Source organism: Protopterus annectens, chromosome 9.part0 (assembly GCF_019279795.1).
Source record: "Protopterus annectens isolate FY-2018-M chromosome 9.part0, PAN1.0, whole genome shotgun sequence".
In the NCBI taxonomy this organism is placed as follows: domain Eukaryota; kingdom Metazoa; phylum Chordata; order Ceratodontiformes; family Protopteridae; genus Protopterus; species Protopterus annectens.
Window position 1 is genome coordinate 1,047,459,841 of NC_056743.1, and position 23,949 is coordinate 1,047,483,789.

Genomic DNA, 23,949 nt, shown 5'->3' on the forward strand with positions numbered 1-23,949 from the left:
CTGTAATTTCTTTAAGTATATTATTCTACATCTTGTATAATCCCAAAAAGTATATAAAAAAATATAAAAAGTGTGTATATTGGTAGTGATAATGTCAGTTCAATGTGCTAATGAACATGGGAAATGTCACTATTGTTCTAATCAATACCCCTCAGTATTAACCTATTCCATCTCCAAAATGGGCTTGCAGGAAATGTGGTCATTGAGTCCCGGTGATGTAGTGGCATCTAAATACAATTGCCACCAAGCTTCTTTGAACCCCAAGGGGGTTTTTTGATCTCCCCCTCTAGGGTCCACTTTAATGATCTCCAATATGGCAAATTTAAATTCATGCGTCTCCCCCACCTTCTCAATGGGTCTATATAAGGCGCATCTTTTCTCCTAATGCTATAAATATGGTCATATACACATTTTCTAAAACATCTCTTGGTTTTTCCTCTATAATAACTTGCACATTTAGTGCACTTTGCCATGTAAATAAGCATTTTAGTATTACAATTACAATTAAATTTACAATTTAGTATTACAAGATGATCAATTTCAACAATTGGCTTAAGTATTGGTGTCATTCAAAGGGGATCCAATGCCTGTCAGCCTGGGATGACATGCTCGACAAGCCATGATGCTTCGCTAGGGACGGATTGCACCTGTCACCCCTGGGCTTTCGGATATTGGCAAAGGCTCTTGCTACCCCCATAGTGCCTTTTTTAGGCAAGGCTCAAAAGACAAACCCACCTCCATAGGTATCACAAGGGATAAGAAACTGAGTCATGCTACTCAATGCCAGAAGTCTAAACCTCAAGATGCACGCACTCGAAACTCTCCTTAGCATGGAGAACATCGATATCTGTGCAGTAACAGAAACCTGGTTCAAGACTCCCGAGAGCACCCCAGCACTACCAGGTTATACCTCATACCATGCTTTTCAGCCCCAAAACTTGGACCAAACCACAAAAGGAGGGGGAGTATCAATATTCGTCAAAGATACCCACACCTCCAGTTTGGTGGCACAGCACGAAGCATCAGAGACTATCCATGTGCAACTAACAGTGGGTAAAACTGCCTTCCAGTTTACAGCCTGCTACAGACCACCCTCCCAAACCCAGGAACCCCACTCGGCCTTCCTGAGAACACTGGAAAATATGAAGGTCTCTCCAAACACCATTATATTGGGCGACTTCAACTACCCAGACATAGACTGGGAGCATTACTCTAGCTCCAACACCCTAGCCCAAAGGTTCCTAGAATTTATAAACTCAGATGCTATGGAACAACTTGTTACCACTCCCACAAGAGGGGAAAACATACTGGACCTGATCATCACCATCATGGGGACTATATGCTCCAGACCAGAAGTGTATCCCTCACTGGTAAGATCAGACCATAAACTAATCTCACTGGATATTCACATCCCGACCCCACCCCCTGCCCAGAAAACCACAGTGAAAAACCTCTCTAAAGCAAATTTCACACTCCTCAAAACTGAGGTGGAATCCTTCAAAGCCCTTGGGCCTGTGGAAAATACGGCCCAGACCGCAGAATCCTTTATAAATGCATTCTATGAACACCTTCAGGAATGCATGGATCATGCAACCCCAAATAAAACCAAGACCCAATCCTCCAAAGGCAGACGTCCTGTCTGGTGGACCCCAGCCATAAACAAACTATACAATAGAAGGAGGGGCTACTGCATGATAGAGCAAAATCCCAAAAAGGGAAGGCATCTCTGATCAGTATTAGCAAAAAACTATGGGCACTCATAAAATCGTCTAAGGCCAGCTTCGAGAGAAAAATTGCACAGGACACTAAGGATAATCACAAGGCTTTCTTTAGTTATGTTAGGAACCTGGGTGGGAATTCCCAGATATGCTCAGAATTAGTCCAAAATGACAAAAAATACACCGAACCCACAGACATTGCCAACATCCTAGCTGACAGGTTCAGCGCAAACCCCACCACCACCACCAAAAGGGCAAATATCTATCCCAGCAGAGTGCTTGCCCCCCTGACATCTCAGATGCTCAGGTAAGAGCCGCCCTCTCCAAAGCAAAATGGGACCAGACGGTGTCCCGGGCTGCGTCCTGCATGAACTCCAAGAAGCGCTAAACCCAAACATAAAACTACTGTTCAATCTCAGCCTTACTACAGGATATGTACCCAAAGAGTGGCGTACAGCAACAGTGGTCCCTCTCCACAAAAGTGGTGCTTCAACGGATCCTGGAAACTATCGCCCCATAAGCCTGACTAGCTTGGTCTGCAAAGCTATGGAAAGGATCATCATGGACCTCATAAATAAAGATATTGGGGACCTACAGACACTGGATCCTACCCAGTTCGGCTTTGTTAAGGGCAGATCCTGCCTCTTAAACCTGGTTGATTTCTTTGAAACAATCACCAAGGCCATTGACGAGGGGAAGGTGGTCCACACAGCCTACCTGGACCTCGCAAAAGCCTTCGATACAATACCCCACTCGGGCATTATAGATATCACCAGCTTAAATATAAACCCCTATGTCACTAGATGGGTTGCAAACTGGCTCAAGGACAGAACCCACATGGTTAGAATTGCTGGAGCCATGTCAGACTCCAAACCAGTTACAAGTGGCGTCCCACAAGGCTCAGTCCTGGGACCTCTCTTCGGTATATATTTCTCGGAGGTACAGGCCAACACGGAAGGACTGTGGCTGACCAAGTTCGCAGATGACTGCAAACTGGGCGCCATAATCGACTCTCCAGCCGACACAAGCATCCTCCAAAAAGGCCTCCTAGAAACAGACAACTGGTGCCAGAGCCATGGCCTCAAGGTAAATGCCAAAAAGTGTATAGTCATCCCCTTTGGCAAAAACAACTGGCCTCAAGCTAAACGCCAAAAAGTGTATAGTCATCCCCTTTGGCAAAAACAAAGTGCCCACAAATTACCACATAGGTGGTAATCCATTAAGTACAGAAGAAGTAATTAGGGACCTGGGGACCCAAGTTGATAGCAATCTCTCATTTGACAACCACGTGGCCAAAGTGGTTAGAAAAACATTTTATATAGCCCACCTAATCATGAAGGGATTCACATCTAGATCAGGGGAGGTCATCGTGCCTCTTTACTCATCCCTCATCAGGCCCATAATTGAGTACAATGCCCCTTTTGGGATGTACCTTACCAGACACCTGCAGCAGCTGGAAAGACCCCAAAAGTACTTCACCAAGAGGATCAAAGGGCTCAAACAGATGCCATATGCTGCCCGGTTAAAGAAACTCCAGCTCTACTCAGTGGCATACCGCCTGCTCAGAGGCGATCTGTGCCTGACGTATAAAGCCATGTCCAACCTGGAATTAATGGACATGCTGCACCTCAGAAAATCCAAATCCCATCGAGTTACGCGCTCGAGAGACTTGAACCTCAGCACTGAAATAAATAGGACATGCTGGAGGGACAGATTCATAACCCAGAGGCTCCCTTCACTCTGGAATAAAATCCCAGTCCAGGTTAGGCAGAGTCCCTCGTTGACTCTCTTCAAGAGGAATCTTGATGAGTGGATGGGAGATCGTAGGTTTACCCCGGGTATCACTTCTGTGTCACTGTTGGACAGAGCCACAGTATACTAACCTCGAAAAAGGGCATAGCAAAATTAATTTAAAATGGGTGGCGAAAGCCAAACACTCTGGCTAGGCTTATAAATGCCCTAGGGCAGATAGCCTGGTATGAACCTATGAACCTAATTGCCATATTTAAATCTGCAGTGTGATACTCATTGTCTATTTTGATTTTATCTTTTTCCAATATATACGTACATTGATTACAAGTCCCGCATTTTATAGTGTGTTTTCTATTGCCTTTGTAGGCTCCCATAACTCGTGTGGATTGATGGGATTGTTCCAGATAGTTTTTAATATTATGTCCCGTCTTGTACACAAATCTCAGTTTTGCTCCTGTGATACCCGTCAATGTGGAGTCCCCCAATATCAAATACCAATTTTTAGTTAATATATTGATTACTTGTCCTACTTCCGGGTTGTACATAAGTATACATGATCTCTGATATCGAACGTTATCATGATCCTTGTTTCTCCCTATATCTTGTACAAATCAGTTTACTTGTCCTGATCCCAGTAAAGGTTTACATTTTTCCCCCCATTCCTGTATGATGTATTGACCTACGTTGTGCATCATATCTAACGGATAAACCTCTCTCTTGAAACAAACTGGTTATCAATGTAATTTCTTCAACCATTTCGCTGTAGTGAGAAGTCATACTTGCAGCACGTATACATTGCCCTTTGAAAATGTTGTATTTAACCTTCTCTGGATGACAGCTCCCATATTCAAGGTAGTCATTGGAAAATGTATTCTTTTGATGGATATGAGATTTAAATCCTCCTTCCTGACTGGAGATGTAAGTGTCAAGGTATGCTCTGCCCTGATAGCTGTGAGAATGTGTAAATTTAAGGAATTCACTACTGCTGTTAAGAAATTTGATAAAATTGTCAAACTTCTCAATACTATCATCCCATAGAATGTAAATGTCCAAAAATCTTGAATAGTGCTTGACGCTTTTGAAGAATACACTGGAAAATAATGTGGTATCTTCCCAATCAAGCATTACGAGGTTTGCAAAAATGGGAGCACATGCAGCGCCCATTGCAACTCCCCTGGTCTGGCGAAATTGTTCTCCTTCAAAATAAATGTAATTATTGTCAAACACTATGGACATGCATTCCATGATCAAACACACATTCTCCCAGTCTAAATTGGTATATTTCATGATGCTGTTACATAGTGCATCGAGTCCAGCTTGTTTAGGGATGCAAGAAAAAAGATCAATGACATCTATGGTAACAAACATGAGCCCTTCTTTCCATACATCTACCGGATAGTTGCTCAGGAACTGCCTAGAGTCCTTCACCATATGCGGTACCTTGTTGTATGTGTTTTAACCAGATGTCTATTATTTTGCCCATAGGGTAAGTTTTTGACTTACTACCTGAAACAGTTGGTTGGAAAGGTGGATCCTTGGTGTTTTTATGAACTTTGGGAATTCCCACTCGTGTGGCTAATCTGGGGAATCTTACTTTCAAACTATTATATACTTCATCTGTAATTCTACCTTCGATGTGGAATTCTTCTATATATGAATCTATTCGCTGATAAGCTATGTTAATCTCATTGATTGAGATGGATTCATAGTTTCCTGAAAGATGTAAAATATCATACATTTTTTTGATATATTCAATATTGTCGTAAATAACCGCCCCTCCCCCTTTGTCCGGTTTCATCACTCGTATATTTTTGTCACTTTGTAGGGTTCTCAAAGTTATGATTTCATCTTCAAATTGCTTTCTGATTTATTATTTTTTGCTTGATAATGCAATTGATAAACTTCCCTCGTCACTATCTTCTCATATGTGTCAACATGTGGGTGACTTGGGGATATAAAAGTACTTTTTTTCTTTATAGTAGGATCTGTTTGTGTTTTGGAAGTGTCTTGTGGCTGTCCATAAACATGATAGCAAGATTAATTTTTCTCTCAAATGTTTTAATTTCACACAAACAGTCCACAAGGTCAAATATGGGGTTAGGTATATATTTCATTCCCTTGGCTAAGAACTTAGTGTGAAATGTATATCCGAGAACTAGAATAATTATAAATTTTAAAATTGTTCCAGATGTGAAAGTTACCATTTGTTACAATGCTATTATCATGCTTGTTGTTATCAATTTCACTGTTTAATGCCACTGTTTGTCCTTCCCCCAATATTTCTGCTTGTTTTTTTTTTTTTTTTGTAATACTGTTTCTGCGGTCTGTTCATCTGTTCCCTGGTTGCATGTGGTTGCCCCTGTTGAACTACATCCCTCTGAAAATGTGAATCACTATCCTTGTAATGTGCGTAGTCCTTGGACTTCCTTACTATATTTTCCCTACTGTGCACATTGTTTTTATCCATTTCACTTTCTTTCTCTCTATCCCATTTGTATGCCTGACCCTTTCTATATTGCTCAATGTCTCTTAAAATCTTTTTTTGCTTCCTTTCACTAATGTTATGTATCCTCTTGTCTGCGACCGTAAATTGTTTTATATACAATCTCTCCCACTCTGAGAATAACAGATCATTAGTTATTCTAGTATTTAAAGTTTCCATTTATTGTATCAATTTACAGAGTTTCTCGTCATTGTACTTTGTAATTAACTTCATAAAATTAAAACCACATTCGTTAAAAAATTGATTGAACTCTGTGATACTTGAATCTGTAATATCTGTCCCAATGGGTACTTTTAAAAAATCTTAAACCCATGGGAACAATTTTCATATGCAAATGTGCATTATCCACTTTCAATCCATTAATTCTGTTTAATTTCTTTCCCAACAAATGTATCATATATTTTAATGTTCTTACGCTATTACTTTTGGAAGGAAAATTACCTTCCTGACTCTGTAAAATGTTATCAAAATTACAATTGGTAGTCAAGAATTTATTTAAATGCACGTCCTTGGTTCCTTTACCAAGTCCATCTAAATTACCATTGGAATGTGCATTTAAATGAACAGTACCTTTTTCTTGTTGACACATATTGCTTGTGGCCATGGAATACGTTTTTGATGGTGGAACTCTCTTAGGTTTGGCGCCTGTACGTTTTGCCTCTTCGTCAACATTGTACAGTGAAAAATCAAAGGTGAAATCAGTTATATTTATCTTACTGCTGTTTAGCGGTTCTGTAATGTCTAAGCCATTCACCATATCAATAGGACTTCTTCTAACTCCCGTTCCCTGTCCATTTGGGATGCCAAAACTGTCATTTTCTTCCTCATTACCTCTTAGATAAGGTGTTATACTCCTGTTGTCATCGGGGTCAGTTCCAATGTTCGTAATATCCTCTGCCTTCTGTAGGACATCACGAGCGATGCTGCCACTGTTTTTATTATTGAACATATCAATACAATGAATTTAAAGTGGTATTATACAACACTAGTGAATATTGTCCATGTTGATGAAATGAGAAAGTTTTTTTGGCACCAACTTTTGAATTTAAGCCGTAGAGATTTTATTAGTGGTGTTCTGAAGAAGCCCACAGTGGTAGTAGGTGAAAGTGCTTAACTGCTTCACATTTTGATTTATTGCTTTTTGGAATAAATTTTCCGTTTTTACATTACTGAGGTGGTTTTCAGTGCACTTATTGGTGACACCTTGGCATTATAGATATGTCGGATTTCCATTCAGTGTGCTTTCTGAATAGTAAGATGTAAATAATTTGTGTTCGTATTTAATGTTATAAGTAAACCTTAAAAAGGAGGTAGTTGTAGAAATATATTTAAAAAATTCTAAAATCTTTTCTTCGGTTTCAATCCAAAATAAACAAATATTGTCCAGGTAATGCTTGTATAAAACCCAACAGTTTGCAAATTCTGAATTAAGTCAGATAAAAACAACAACGCTGGACGTCTTCGGTAAAATACGGCAACAATTTTAATAAAAACGAAAATGTACAAACTACTTGAAATTTGACTTATAAAACACGATAATCACTTTTGTTCCTATGCTCCATTACAAGGAACTTCATCAGAACCAAATTCTGAATTAAAAATACATTTTCCTCCCAATAAGAAAGAATAATATTGGCGTAGGTTGGTGCACATCTAGCCCCATTGCTACACCCTTGTTGTTGAAAAAAATACTCCTTCATAGTAAATAGTTATTCCTTAAAACTACACCTATAATTTCAAAATTAATTTAGTGAATTTTCCATGGGTTGCTAAAGTTCCCTTGAACCAGAGCATCCCCTCTTCGTGTGGTATAGATGTAAATAAATCCACCACATCTGTAATAATAAAAATGTCATTATATAAATTGGTATTCATACATTTTAATAAATCCCATGAATCCTTTAATACATTGGTTCCTGTCATGGAAAAGTGAGTTTAACGTCTAAGATTTTGCCAAGGGAGCAGTTACCGACTTTCTGATGACACTGTAGGACTTGGGGGTTGATCTGAAGGGTTTTTATGCACCTTTTGGGATACCAAATATAGAGGGAACTCTGTTTATCATTATGTAGATGCTTAAATGTATCTGTCTGTTGTTCCCTCAAGTAAAAGATCATTCAGTATTAAAACATTTTTATATGCAATATTGGTCTCATTTATAGATACTCTTGTGTATTTGGTGTCATCTTCCAAAATTGTCATCATTTTTGATTTATACGTAATACTATCCATGAAAACTTTACCAACCCCTTTGTCTGGTCTCATAACTTAACTAACAGGAACAAGGTGACAAACTCCAAAAATCACTGCTGGAAACCGAGCTAACAAACACTTTATTAAAAAGATGCAAGTAAAAACAACAATCCACTGAACAGTACAGTTCAGTTGATTGTTGTTTTTACTTGCGTCTTTTTAATAAAGTGTTTGTTGGCTTCCCAGCAGTGCGTTTTGGAGTTGGTCTCATAACTTAGAAATTTATTTTTCCTAAGCTCTTCTAATAAAAATCTTTCATCCCTCATCAAATTAGGGACCACTTTGTTCTGTTTTATACCTGCTCTGAACTCTTTCTGTACTAGAGCTTCAAAATTCCCCAGCTGTGAGTGTAAGGGTGTATTAAATGTGCTCTTCCTATTTAACATATTATCCGTACCCATTTCTTTCCTGACCATTATAAAGAAGCTCAGATTCTTTTTTCTAAGAAATAATTTTTTTACATTACTTATGTCTGATTTTTTTTCCTGGGAATGAACTTAAAACCCTTAAATAATAAGTTAAAATGACTCCTGTATTAAAATATTAGTATAGTTAAAAATATGATATCCTTTAAAACTATATTTAAAACTTTACTTTAAAATCTTTATCCTGTCTAGAAATACTATTAGTTATCTCTTCCATTGATTGTCCCTGAATTTCCCTTTACCTCTGTAATTGTAGTATACCGGTTTCCTGTTCTTTAACCTCTCCGATCTTTGGAGAGGGCTAACTCTAAAGGGTCATTCAAATCATAAGGCATTCATGATTTGAATCATAATTCAAATCATATTTTGGCTTGAGATGTTAAAGATATGGAAATATTTAATTTACAATGTTTTAGTACAGTATTTTTTACTTAGGATTATTTATAATGAGCATACATGTTTTTCATAGGTTCATAGGTAGGTACTAGGCTATCAGCCCAAGAGCCTAAGTAAGCCTAGCCAACAAGGTTCCTTGGCTTACGCCACCCAAGAAAGTTAATTTCCTGTGCCCCTGTCGAGCAGAGCCACAGGAGTGATCCCAGGGTGTATTTCCTATTTCCCATCCACTCATCAGGATTTTTCTTGAAGGGTGCTAATGAGGAACTTTGCTTGACATAGATGGGTAGCTTGTTCAGGAGTATAGGAAGTCTCTGGGACAGGAATCTAGCCCTCCAGCATGTCCTGTTTATTGTGGTGACAAGGTTTAGGTCCCTAGAGCATGTAGCTTGGAGAGATTGGGATTTCTGTAGGTGTAGCATGTCCAACAGCTCTGGTTTTAACATAGCTTTATATGTTAGACAGAGATCTCCTCTGAGTAGGCGATATGCTACAGAGTAAAGCTGGAGGGTTTTTTTGAGACTGTCAGTGTAGGGCATCTGTTTGTGGCCAGTAATCCTCTTTGTGAGGTACTTCAGATGTTTTGTGAGGTACATTCCAAAAGGGGTGTTGTACTCTATAATGGGTCTAATGAGTGTGCCGAGTAGAGGGGAACAATATCTTTTTTCCTGGATGAGAACCCTTTTGTGATGGTGTGCCACATAGAAGGATTTCCTGACTACTGTAGCAATGTGATTATCAAAGGAGAGACTGCTGTCCGCCTGGGACCCAAGGTCTCTTATCACGCATTCGGAATTAAGTAGACTGCTGTTTATGTGGTAGTTTATGGGTATAGAGTTTTTACCAAAGGGGATAACAATGCACTTTTTGGCACTTGAGCTTGAGGCCATGCCTCTGACGCCAAGCATCTGTCTCAGTGAGGCCCTTCTGTAGGATGTCCACATCATTTGGGAACTTGACTATGGCTACTAGTTTGCAGTCATCTGCAGCATTCGTTAGCCAGAGGCCTTCTGTGTTAGCCTGTACTTCAGAGAAGTAGATACCAAACAGGAGAGGTCCCAGGACTGAACTCTGTGGTACTCCACTTGTCAAGGGTTTGAAGTCAGATTTGGAGTCTGCAACTTTTATAGCGGTTCTGTCAGTGAGCCAGTTGGCAACCCATCTTGTGACATAGGGATTTATACCTAGTTTAGTGAATTTAGCTATAATTCCAGAATGGGGGATGGTGTTGAAAGCCTTGGCGAGGTCAAGATAGGCTGTGTGAACCACCTTACCCTCGTCAACTGCTTTGGTGACTGCCTCAAAGTCGTCGATCAGGTTCAGAAAGCATGATCTGCCTTTCACAAACCTGAACTGGGTGGGGTCCAGAGTTTGGAGGTTACCAATGTCTTTGTTTATAAGTTCCATGATGATGCATTCCATGGCCTTGCATACCGGGCTCGTCAGGCTAATAGGGCGATAGTTCCCAGGATCAGTGGTTGGCTCCCCCTTTGTCTAATGCGATAACTGTTGCTGTGCGCCATTCAGTGGGCACAAAGCCTGACGTGAGACTATGATTAAACATGGTGCTTAGGTGGGGAGTCAGTTCGTTCTGAAGTTCATGTAAAACACAGCCTGGGATGTTGTCCGGTCCCAAGGATGCTGTGTTTTTGGTTTTAGAGTGTGCAGCTTTTACCTGCATAGATGTGATTACAAGGACTCTGCATTCTTCCTGTATAGATATTGGCCCTTTAGGGGGTGAGAGGGGGGTAAAGTTAGCACTGTACCGATCTGCCAGGATGTTGGCAATATCAGTTGGTTCTTTAATTTTCGACCTTTGTGCTGTAACTCAGAGCAGATCTGGGTGTTGCCATTGAGATTCTTGACATAGTTATAGAATGCTTTGTGGTTGCCCTTAGAATCAGTGGCGATTTTGTTTTCATAGCTAGCTTTGGAGGATCTTATAAGGGATCTCAGCTTCTTACTTAGGCTGACCAGGGAGCTCCTCCACTCATGGGATTTTACTCTCTTTTGCAACAGTTTCTTCCTTCTGTTGTAGAGTTTGTTTATGGCAGGGGACCACCAGATTGGCTTCCTTTTTTTGGAGGATAGCACGATCCATGCACTCATGTAAGTGCTTATAGAGTGCATATATGTAGGATTCAGCAGTCGTAACTGTATTATCCATCTCCATGTGTGTCATGAAGTTCGCCACTTTTGTCTTGAGAAGCCTGAAGCTGGCTTTGGAGAAATTTTTTTACAGTTGTTTCCTTAATGATGGGTGGGGGCGGGATGCGCATATCTAGGGTGATTAGCTTATGGTCGGATCTGACCAACGAAGAGTTGACTTCAGGTGTGGAACACCCGTCACTCATGTTGGTAATGACTAGGTTTAGGATATTGTTGCCCGTGGTGGGGGTGTGGATAAGTTGTTCCAGAGCATTGGAATTTATGAATTCCAGAAAGCGGTTGAGCGAAGGAGTTGGTACACGAGTAGTTTTCCCAGTTAATGGGTGGGGTAGTTGAAATCGCCCGTTATTAGGGTGTTTGGTTGAACCCTAATATTTTCCAGTATATCAAGAAAAGAGGAGTGGGAATCCTGGGTCATGGTGAGGGAATCTCTAGCAAGCTACAGTTTGGATTGCAGTTTTGCCCAGACTTTGCACTTTGATAACCTTAGATGCATTATGCTGCACAACTAGCCTGGAGGTATGGATATCCTTAATGAATATGGACACGCCTCCACCTGTGGTGTTCTGGTCCAGGTTAGATGGCAGAAAAGTGTGGTATGAGTTATAGCCTGGTAATGCAGGGGTGCTCTCAAGAGCCTTGAACCAGGTCTCAGTCACTGCACAGATATCGATGTTCTCTATTTTAAGGAGTGCCTCGAGTGAGTGCATTTTGAGATTTAGACTTCTAGCATTGAGTAGCATTACCCTCAGTTATTGCTTACCTGTTCCTGTTGCGGTAGTGAATTTTTCATTTGAACCTTGCCTAAAAAAGGCATTATAGGGGGCGGCAAGACCCTTAGCCAGTACCCAGAATCCCAGGGGCGACTTTCACCTACTAATTGAAACATTAGGTCTTTATTTTAATTGGTGGTATTTTTATTGACTTTAATATAAAAGGAGACACATGGAGAGGGTATGCATACATCTGAAGAAGTTTTTTATTTGACGAAAACACGGTGAGATGACAAGTGTTAAGCATTAATATGTATATTTTTATTGTTTATCATGATTTTTACATTGCTGGTGGAAATAAATGGGTCAGACCTCAGTAGGTCGATTGTTGCCTTCCGAAGTGCTCACTTTGACTTTCAGAAGTTTTTGTAGTGTTTGAGCACTTTTATTGCACTTTTTGTTACTCTTGAAGCACTGCCTGACTGACCATCTCTGGAAGCACTTAGGGGATGATTATCCCTGCACCCAGAAGCCTGGGCAAACGTAACAAAAGATACCTGGGTGCTAAAAATCATATCCAGAGGCTGTTTCATTCCATTTTTCCAACTTCCTATTCACAAAAGGAAGAAACTTCTTGATGTTCCACCCAGTCAAAGGAAAGACAATGCACAAGAAATTCAAATGTTGCTAGAAAAGTCATCCAAAAGGTCCCACCAGACCAAATAGGATCAGGAACTTACATTTTTTTAATGCCTAAGAAGATGGGACCTTGGACCAGTTTTGGGTCTAAGAGAACTGAATCAGTATGTGAAGAAGTTGAAGTTCCGAATGATCATGCTACAGTCCATCCTGCTATTTCTTCAGAAGAACAATTGAATGAGCTCCATAGATATTCAGGGTGCGTACTGTCACATCAAAATACACAGGTGCTCCTGAAAGCACTTAATCAACTGGGAGTCAGTCACCATCAATTCAGAGCCCTGCTCTTTGGACTCACCACAGCCCCCAGGGTGTTTACCAAATGCATGGCAGTGGTGGCTGCTCATCTTAGACTTAAAGGATTCCTAGTGTTTCCATATCTGGATGACAGTGTCCTCACCACCCCATCCAGCAATCATCATCATCTACATTCCAGGGATTATTTGCTCCAGATTAGCCAGTCAGTGGGGATTACAATAGTTTATATCAAATCAAACCTAACATAAATCCAGAGCCTGGAGTTCATTGGTTCACTTCTGGACAGAACAGCAAAGATTGCATCACTACCACCTCATAGCATATCCACTGTCAGGAATCAGGTTCATCTACTTATTTCCCCTCCATCTTTTCCAGCAAGATCAGCTCTTCAAGCACTGGGATTCAAGGCAACAGCCAGTGTATTGCTTCCCTTAGCATGCTTCTTTGTGTGTCCTTCAAGCTTATTCCAGTTTGCAGATGACATATTCAGTAGTGGATTCAATCAGACCTTCATCTACACCAATGATTTGTTTTACTTCCTCCAAGGAGCACAGTAACCACAGACACTTCTCTACTGGGTTGGGGAGGGGGTTCATTTCCTGGGCAGGTATGTGGTCCTCCCAAGAGACCAATCTACATGTCAATGTACTCGAGATGAGCAGTCATACTCACTTTGCAGGCATTTCAAGATGTTCTTCTCTAGGGACTGTTGCATTTTAGACCGACAGCACGTCTATGGTTTGATACATCAACAAACAAGGAGGAATCCTTTCTTACCCCCTCTGCAGAGAGGCCATGAGAGAGTAGGAATGGGCAAGTCTCATCAGACCACTTTCTAGCTGCAGCACACATTCCAGAGAAAACCAGTGTGATAGCGGATAAACTAAGCAGATGCGTCCTGATGCCTCACGAGTGGTCTGTCAACAAATCTGTGGTGGGAAGGGTCTTCTGTCTTTGGGGCCAACCTTGCTGTGACCCCTTTGCTTCTTCCCATGACAACAAGTGTAGCAGGTATTTGGCTGTTATCCCCTCCTCAAGGAGAGTCACCAAGGGATGCTTTAGTCTACATCTGGCCCTCTGGTCTCCTTTATGGTTTCCCCCTCTTCCTTTGATTCCCAAATTTCTACAGAAAGGTAGTTGGCTGAAGAGCTCAATCATCTTCATTGCCCCCTTCTAGCCTCGACAGGTATAGTTCCCCTTCCTATGGTCTCACCTTCGTTATCCTCCATGGATACTGAAGCCATCTCCGGATCTCTCCTCTATCCCATCAGGGATCCAGCATCCCATTATCCATGTCCTCAAACTAACCGTATGGTTTCTCCACTTCCAGTAATGGTTAGACATCCAGGGCTTTCTTCTCCTGCATGTAGAATTATTTTGGCTTCACAAAAAATAATCTACTAAGAAAGTTTACAAGGGCAAGTGGAAAAAATTCTCCCTTTGGGCTTTGAATACTGAGCTTGACCCATTCTCTGCTTCAGTTTCTGCAGTACTTGAATTCTTAGCAATTCTTTTTAAAGAAGGAGCTAGTTTCTCTGATTAAACTACAATTAGCAGCTGTCGCTAATTTTCACACTGGAGACCGAAATTATTCCTTGGCTTCGTCCAAATTATGCAAAGCATTCCTAAAAGGGTATTTTTCTTCTTAGACCACAAGTAAAAGATCCTTCACCTCGTTGGGATCTTGAAGTTGTGCTGCAAAGTCTAACTCAGAAGCCTTTTGAACCTCCAGATAAAGCTGATTTAAAATTCCATTCATGGAAAACCGTCTTCGTAGTAGCCACTACTTCTGGAAAGAGGACATCTGAATTCCAAGCTCTTTCCTCAAATAAACCCTACATCATTTTCCATAACGATAGCGTTACCTGATGGACAAAAACCCTTCCGTTTTACCCAAAGCGACTTCTGAAAATAACATCACTCCATTTACTAGTCCTCTTTCCAGATATTTCAAGTAGAGGAGAGTACATGCTTCATCTCCTTGATGTGCAGAGGCAATTACATTTTTATCTTCATAGGACAGAACAAATTTGAAAATCAGATCAACTTTTTGTCTCCTTTTCACCCTAAGTTTATTACAGATTGTGTTTCTTGGCTCTGTTTTGAACAAGGCATGACCATACCCAAACCTCCCAAGGCTCATTCAGCCAGATCCATGGCTGCTGCCTCTACTTTTTGGTCAAGAACATCTGTTGATATTTGCACTGCAGCCACATGGTCCAGTGTTCATACCTTTTGTTACTCATTACAAATTAGACATTATTTCTAGAAACAGAGCCATCCTGGATTCAGCGGTACTCTGGAATATCCTTCCATGAGGGCCACCCAAGATCAACTTAGCTCGGGACTCTATCCCATGGGTTGAGGAAGAATGAAAAGGACAACATCAGAAGTTATGTACTCACCATAACTAGGCATCTGTGTTGTCCATTTTCATTCTTTCTCAACTTCTCTCCCATCCATCCCCCATTCTTCAGTCTCTGGAGAGACCTGTTGGACTGTTTTGGAACCAACTGTTCTGGGTTTGAGCTCTTCCTTTCTCTGTCAGCCTCTCCTGTTTCTGTCTAGCTATATGGAAGTAATGACAACAAACTCCATCTGAGGTAATAGAGACGGACTAAGGTATGAGTGGAGGGAGGAGCTTGAGAGTTGGATCCAAAGTCTGGAGTATACAGCCAAATCGGATCCATGGATCAGAACCAAACCCATGGGTTGAAGAATGAAAATGGACAGCACAAATAGCTAGTTGTGGTGAGTGCATAACTTATAATTAAAGCTGCAAAAGTGACTCACGAATAAACTAATACAGTGGTGTTGGCAGCATAGCATAATTATTGGTGTTGAGTATGGTCACCATTGCAGTCCTTCCCACCTGTACCTTTCCTCTACTGCAAGCAGACCATAATGGATCAAGACGAGTCCTGAGGTAACCCTTCTCACCACCTTCATTTTCTTACCATAATGGAACAAGATGGGTACTGAGGTAACCCATTCTCTCCTCCTTCACTTTCTTACCTTGATGTTGTTTTCCCTTTGTTCAGACTCCTTAAGGAGGGCTTATATTCTATATTTCACAGGCTGCACCCTCTGGATAGGCCATAAAAGAAAACCCTGACATAGGCATGGGCTATGGCCATCATAGGGTTAAGAAATAACATAGGGTTAAGAAATGACAAAGGATGATATAGCCAGACTACACCTAGATGTCTGAGGTATGGTGAATGTAATCCTGGTGAAAAAGAAGAGTTTTTTCATCTTTAAAAGTCAGGCTAGACATTGCACTCAGCCAGCTGCAGAGATTCTCTGTAAGTTATGACTGGCACAAGCATGGTGAGCTGTCTGTACAACTACAACTGCAGATACGATTTTTTTTTTCACCCTCGTGGAAGACTCTTGCTGCTTGCTGTCACACCTGAAAGAAGATAGGTCTAGTTACAAGACTTGATGTACAAAGATAGTCTGTTAAGCTCTTAATCGTTCCCTTATGTCCAAGGTTAGGGCTTCCGTTGTTAACAGATTCAGCTACCCTGTTACTCACACACAAAAAGTAAATAAATAAGGGGGAGGGGGTTACCTTGTTTTTATTGGCTAGATGTAACAGTTTGTTTATTTTATTTGCTGTGATTAATCCAGGTAAACCATTGAAGTGTATTTGGGGGGAGGCGCCACCTTTGTTAGTGGTTTTCCACCTGCATCACCTTTTATTATGACGTTGCTGGCAGACATATAATAGATAATATCAGGGCCCAGTCTACAAGACGTACTGCTTCTTCTAGCTTTCTTTAGATGGATTTCTGTAGGAAATATCTGCAAGGCTGCACCCCAGCCCTCATTCCACATTTAGCCAAGAAGTATTGCAAATTGGATATCCACTCCAAAGTAAGAAAGGGTTTTGTATCTACTGGCGGTTAAGGTTTGCTGGCAGGTGCTGTCACCCACTTCTCCCCCACCCACTGTATTGTACCTGAGTACTCTACCAGAGGTGGAAACTGAGACCAAAATGGAATGGATGTAACCTAGTACATTTGTCAGGTACTTAACAAAATACTAACCACCCACTATTCTTTTTTCAGGTCTTAATAGCCCTCACCCTTTATCCTCCTATTTGTTCTCAGTTTTATTCGTTTTTGTGTATATGTTTTATAATTGTTAAAAGTTGGTGTGACTAATGGATTAAACATACCTTTGATGAGGAGTAGTTTCCCTGATGCATATCTGAATGTTTATGCTAATGGAGTGTACTTTGTACAAACATTTGCTTTCATTACACACATCCAGACAGTAAACATGCCTTTAATGTTGTATAAATCAATCTTTTGTCAGTCCCCTTTTGAACATTAACTTGTAGGATTGCTCAAGCTGCAGTAGAGCTAAACATTTTCACTGAAAAATTAGTTTAATAGTGTTTTTTTCCTAAAACTAAATTTTTTTAGTGTTGTAAGTAAATAGTTCTGAAAGTTTATACATCAAGTTGTCTTTTGGATTTTTGGTTTTACAGTAAAAGCACTATAATAAAGTTGACTTAAGAAACCTGTGCTGCCTTTATTTGTGCATCTTCTAGTGACCCATGGTTGTAGTTGCTTGGAATATGCAACCAGAATTAATCATTGCTGATGTTATGATCAATAATATGCCATCAAAGCTGGCACTGTCCCAAAGGTAATAAGAAGAAAGGAAAAAGATGACTGTGGTTAACAGTACTGTTGTATTGAGTACCTCATTCATCTGTACTTTTTATTTTAATTAAATGTGTACAACTACTGTAATACAGTTCATACTCATTAGTATATCCTAATTGTTTTTAACAGTTAACTAGTTGATTTCTAAGATTTATTTGCATCACTGTAGTTCAAAATAATTAGGAAGTAGTTCATGTGAAAATATAGTCTTAGGGAATTTATGCAGTTTGGGTGGGTGTTTGAATTTGCTTGCATTGAAAAGATGTTATTCATCCACAATTTTGAAATAGATACTTATCTAGTTTATGTTTGCCTCTTTAAAGCCTCTAGAAGGAGAGAAAATGAAAAATCCGTTGAAAATGATGTTTTTAACAAAGACGATGAACCAATATCACCAACCTCAAAATCTCCAAAACAAGAACAGCTTCCTCTGAAGGTGTTCCCAGCACCTCCCCCGAAAGAGAATGCCTGGGCCAAGAGGAGTTCAACGTCTGGACCAGGAGGATCTCGGGGTTCGGAGTCAGATCCACAGTCACCTGACTCAGTTTCACCTAGGCAATTTAGGTAATCTGTGCTTAGAGAATTACCCGCTCTGCTTGGCAGCCTCTGTTTACATCCCATGGGTGAGGGTGCTGGCAACCAGTAAGTTAAGTGACCGGTAGAGTGCTTTCCTGGAATCTGGAGGAGAATTGAAGAGAAACATGCCATCTGTGTGGCAACATGGCAGTACATTTGAGATGCACAAGGCACCATCCGTGGTTTACTATGGGAATGTTGTACTCTGTGTAATTTTTTATGTGTATGTAGCTGAGTGAAAGAAATGTGAGAACCTAGGCTTTGGATACAAGGCTCCGTATGCTGAGTTGAGCTTCATTTCTTAATCCCCCTCAACACTACAGTTACTTTGGATATTGATTAGGAGGTACTTCATGCTGCAGAAAGAAATTCTCATCTTGTAGGATGCTTTCTTTAAGGAGATATTTACTAAGACTGCAGCTGTGATAAAGTGACTTTTTAGAGCTCCCAGGCTTCGCTAGGAGCAGTGGTACTGTGCTTACAGCATTGCAGTTGATTGAAACCCAGTTGCAAGTCACTGCAGGCTTATTGGAAATGCAAATGAGTTCAGTAGTAGAGTCCTTTATGCTGCATGGTTGTGTGGAATGTTGCTTTAAACAACATGTAAGGGATGGGATTGCAGGTTAAGTATTATAATTCAGTAATTTAGGAGTACAGTGCACCACTTATTTTTATGTAACTTGTGCCCAAGTTTACAACTGATAAATGTAGACATGACTGTTTTGCTTTAAAGAAATTTAAGTTGCTATGTAGCCCCATATGTTCCTCCCAGCTGAATCTAGCAGTGTTTCAAGAAGGTAAGCACAATTCCACCTGAGAAAGTATTTCTGAGTTTTGTGTGTATGTATATATGATGTTCATCGTGTTTCACTGTTGCAGTCATTACTCTTGGTGTTATCCTGCTGGCAGGCTACCCGCAGTCGGCCAGAATTCCAAAGTCTAGGTCCGGTTGCTGTCACCTCTTCCCTGACGTCAGTGCACCAGGGGTATAAAAGATGCAGCCGACGCCATTTTCTCCAGTCTTTCTTGCCGTGCGGTGCCCGAAGCAAAAGCAGTTCGCAAGTGCCGGTCGGCCGACTCCTGAGATTTTCACAGACGAATTTCAGATCTGAAGTCTTCATTAAAGCTAAGTACCCTGTTGGGGAAACTTTTTTCTTGCTCCAGACCGATGTCAGAAAAAGTTAACAATTGTATTTCTTGTGGGAAGCAAATACCTCATAAGGATTATCATTCTTACTGTATTCCTTGCCTAGGCCCTGATCATAACGTTGCTAGCTGTCGGTTTTGTGCTAGATTCAACAAACGCACTATTAAGCGTTGATTTGATTTTGCTTATTACTTTGGCCGAAAATTCAATTACATAATGCCGTTGGAACAGCCGATGACCGGAGTTTCTAAAAAACGCAAGGAAGAAGAGGACAGGCATCAGAGATCCAAAACTGATGACGAGGCTTCCGCTAAGCTAGTCGCCGGTTGTCAGTGAGGCGCTTTCGCAGCCCCTGACACCCACTACCTCAGAGCCACAGGCCACTGACGACTCCCACGTGGAGCCAGCTAGGCCTCTGGATACTCAAAGTATTGGACACTCGGAAATCATTCCCTGAGATGGGTCCGGAGCCGCTGAGCAGGCATCTGCTTCTGAGGGTGTTCTCAGACCTACACAGCTGTATGTAAAGCCTACTTCAGCTTCAAAAGCAAAGACTACAGCAGCTTTAAAGACAAAGAAACAAGTACAGCATTCTCCAGGACAGATTTCCATGCCTAAGAAACAAATGCTCAAAATGGCCGAAGACCTTATTACCTTGATCAGGGGTTCCCGTTCCCATCCCCCTCCTGACAAGAGGCTTAGGCAAGAGACAGACTATGACTCTTCAGATCAGGTTTCCACTCTGACTCCTCTTCTGTACAGGAATACTCTCTTCCTCCCTATGAGGATTCTGATGCTGAAGAATCCATTCCTTCAGCCTCTCCTCCTGAGGATTATTCTTTTGGGGAAGCCCTGCATACCATGAGGGAGCACGTCCACTGGGAGAGCCAAGATTACTCAGAATCAAAGAAAAGGCTTAGAGATTTTCTTTTACTTCCTCAGCACAGGCCTCTTGCTATTCCCCCTGTGCTAGACATTGTAGATGATGTATTTTCAGAGTCCGGCCTTTCTCCAGACTCCTTACCTCCAGCTCCTGTTAAACCAGACAGATACTACAGGGTTCCTGATTCACATAAATGTCTTTATAAAAACCCTGCTGCTGACCCAGAAACTATTTCTCAGGGTCCCAAGGGGGTTAAGGCCGTTACTGCAAAAACTCCTGTCCCTTCTGACAGGGATTCAAGGGCACTAGACAGATGGGGGGAAAAAGGTTTACACTTCTGCTGCTTTGGCTGTGAGGGCTTTAAATTGTCAATTTCATATGATTAAATATCAGCAGTACTTAATGTCACTGTTAAAACAGAAAATGTTGACCAATTCTGATTGTACAGAAAATGAGGAAATACAGGATTTATGGCATGCAACTGAACAAGTAGGAAAGCATACATTGCAATGTGGTTTTGATTCTCTGGAGGCCTCCTGCAGAGCCACAGTTACGGGTTCTGTCATTAGGAGGCTTGCTTGGTTAAAGGAACAAAATCTGCTTGATCATGTTAAAGCAAAATTATTAGATGCTCCATTACAGCATGATACTTTATTTGGTGTTAAAGCAGAGGAGGTTTTGAAGAAAATGGAGGACAAAGCGAAATCTATGCAAACAGTAAAGGATTTCTTACAGGTTCAGCCACCAAAATTTAGCAGGAACTGGCCTACAAAGAACTGGTCCTTTCCAGTGTCGGACAGGCCACAAAGAGGCAGATACAGATGTCCTAGAGGCAGATCCCAGCCCCAGGGCTCATTCAGGGCTAAACAGTGGGGCGCTTCTACCTCCAAAAGTGGAGAAGGCAAAGCACAGCCATACAGGAAACTGTCCCAATGACTTGCCTCTGCCAGCACCAAGCACTTATCTTCTTGCAGCCCCCTTAGGGGGAAAACTAGCACTTTTCTCTCAAAATTGGTACATAATCACCCAGGACAAATGGGTATTGAATATAGTGTCCCAGGGCTACAGGTTCCACTTTCACACCCTGCCAAAGGCAAAAGGTATGCCAAACCTGCCACACAATCAATGGGCAGAGGCACAAAAACAAGTTTCGTCCCTTATGCAAATGAGGGCTATTCAGCAAGTACCACAGCAAGAGCCAGGGACAAGGATTTTACTCAAGACTTTTCTTGGTTCCCAGAAAGGACAAAGCCTGGAGACCAATACTGTACCTGTCTTTTCTAAACACATTTCTGGACGTTCCAAAATTCAAAATGTTAACTCTGCAGCAGCTTCTCCCTATGCTGGGCAAGAAGGCTTGGCCTGTAACTTTGGACATGAGGCATACCTGCATATACCAATCAGACAGTCTTGCAGAAGATACCTCAGATTCATAGCTGGCTGAATGCACTACCAATTCTCTGCACTGCCCTTTGGCTTATCTATTGCGCCCAGAGTCTTCACAAAATGCCTGGCACCAGTAATTGCATTTTGCAGGCAGAGGGATTCAAATTTATCCTTACTTGGACGACTGCCTTATACAAGCAGAGAACAAGAACACTACTAAAGCATCTGGCGTTCGTGAAAAGATTATTCATTTGCCTAGGGTACACAGTAAACGAAAATAAATCAAAACTAGTACCCTCTGAAGAGATAATATTCCTGGGTGCAAGCTTAAATACAACTGCCCAGATGGCTTCTCACGCCAGACAAACAAAGGCAACTAACTTCTTACTTCAAAATGTTGACAACAAAGACCCAGTTATCTGCAAGAAAAAAATCTGCAGGCTTTGGGCTTCATGCCATCCTACATCCTGCGTTCTGCTAATTCCATATGCCAGACTGCATATGAGGAAACTTCAATGGTACCTAAAAAGTGTCTGGACTCAACATTGTCGAAGTCTGGAAGCATTAATTACCCTCATTCCTTGCCTGCAACAGGAGTTTCGATGGTAGGCTCATGCCTGTCACCTCAACAAGGGACAGCCATTCACTCTACCCACAGCCAGGCAGTCAATAACAGTTGCATCAGATTATGCCTGGCAGGAAAATGTAATGTGAGAGTGTTCAATCTCGCCGTTTGTTCTTACACACAGGTTTGGAGCCGATCCTCGGCTTCGAGTCAGCTGCATCGCAAAGCTCTGCATCTCAGAGAAGCTCGAAACCAGACTATATCCCACCATCCTCCCTGCCATTACTCGGATCTAGTTTGCCACTGCAACAGATCGGATCGAGGAGAGCTCGGACCAGAGAGAATTTGCTAATTTTTTGCTACATTTCAGATAAGCTACTTTTCTTTCTTGTAAAAACGTTTCTAAAGTTAGTTATAGTATAGGAAGTGTGTGTGTGTGTGTTATTAATATAATCTTGTACAATATTATTCTTAAAGGCTCCTTTTGCGGCCTACCTTTTTTTTCTCTTGGTGTGGTTTCTTGAGTGTTCTTTCTACACCTTGTATAGATATACACTTTATATATATATATATATATATATATATATATATATATATATACATATATAGAAGTTAGTTAGTCATTGGTAGCTTTTTTTTTTTGTCAAATTATACCTAGTAGAGTGTCATTTACTTCTACCAGTCATGTCGGAGAAAGCCAAATCCGGCTTTAAAAGATGTCAGTGTGGGCAAAAAATGTCCATCACTGACAACCACGTTTCCTGCGTTTAGTGTCTTGGCCCTCTCCACCTGCAAGAGGATTGCTCTATATGTCATTCCTTTAGCGGGAGGGTCATGACAGATAGACGCAGGAAGCTTATAGATAGAGGGTTGCTCAAGCCTGCCTTTCAGGAGGCTCTAGGCAAATCGGACCAGGCTTCTAAGTCCTCGAAGGGGTCGAAGATGTCAGAGCCCATGTCATCGGCTCCGAGTTCATCTTCGGAGGTTCGCTCGCCGGTTCCACAGACCTCGGGGCCGAACGTCGAACGTTTCTTTCACTGAGCCCCAGGTCTTGGAACCGGTGTCGGAGCTGCCGCCACCGCCCATTCTTCGGTCGGTGCCATCTTCGGCTCCTTCGACCCGGTCTTCCAGACCGTTATCTGAGACAGATGTGGATCGTGTCGTGCAGAAACTCATGGAAAACACGGCCCTTTCCAAGTTGATTGCAGTTTCCTCCCAATTGGTGTCGAAACTAGAAGGCCTCCCCATGTCTCCAACAGGTCCTCCTTCGAGACCCACCCAGTTTTCGGAGCCGGGAGAGGATGAGCCGATGATAGTGGAGCCCTCGGTGCTGAAACCGTCCATTGCACGATCAACACCATTGACTTCGACTCCTTCGGAACCTGTAGGTGAGTCGCGGAGCCGACGGTCTCTCCTCGGTTCCGGGACCGAGAGTCGTACCGACCTTTCGGTGACTACTCTCCCTCTCGGGGCCTCGGCGCAGATTGGCTCGGCTCCGTCCTTGGGGCCGGGGCCCACGGCCCCCGTGTCTGGGATGCTTCCGTGTTCTTCGGAACCGGGGGAGTCCATGGCCCAGGGTTCAGGGGCTTTTGACCTTATGAGGAAGGTATTGTCTGCACAGACAACCACTTCATCGGAGGCGTCTTCTCCTTCCCCTAAAGGGCCGCTTTCTGTTTCTGCCCCCACGACCCATCCAAAGCGTAGAGCCCCATTGCCTCAGCCACCCCCAGAACGCTTCCCCTGTTCCTCGGAGGCCTCACCGGAAGCCCCCTCTGATGAGGTCCCGAGGAAAAGATTGTGCAAGAGGAGGCACATAGATTCCCCGCA

At 41.9% G+C, this 23,949-nt stretch overlaps 1 protein-coding gene across 2 annotated transcripts in view; it reads left to right on the top strand.

Moving 5' to 3' along the window:
• Nucleotides 1–23,949, top strand: part of EIF4B (eukaryotic translation initiation factor 4B) — a 1,945,171-nt gene that overhangs the window by 1,321,170 nt on the left and 600,052 nt on the right. For both annotated transcript variants that reach the window (XM_044083849.1, XM_044083848.1), the window contains one exon: nt 17,889–18,129. In XM_044083849.1, the coding sequence (XP_043939784.1) occupies nt 17,889–18,129 (241 nt within the window). The remainder of the gene's footprint in view (nt 1–17,888; nt 18,130–23,949) is intronic.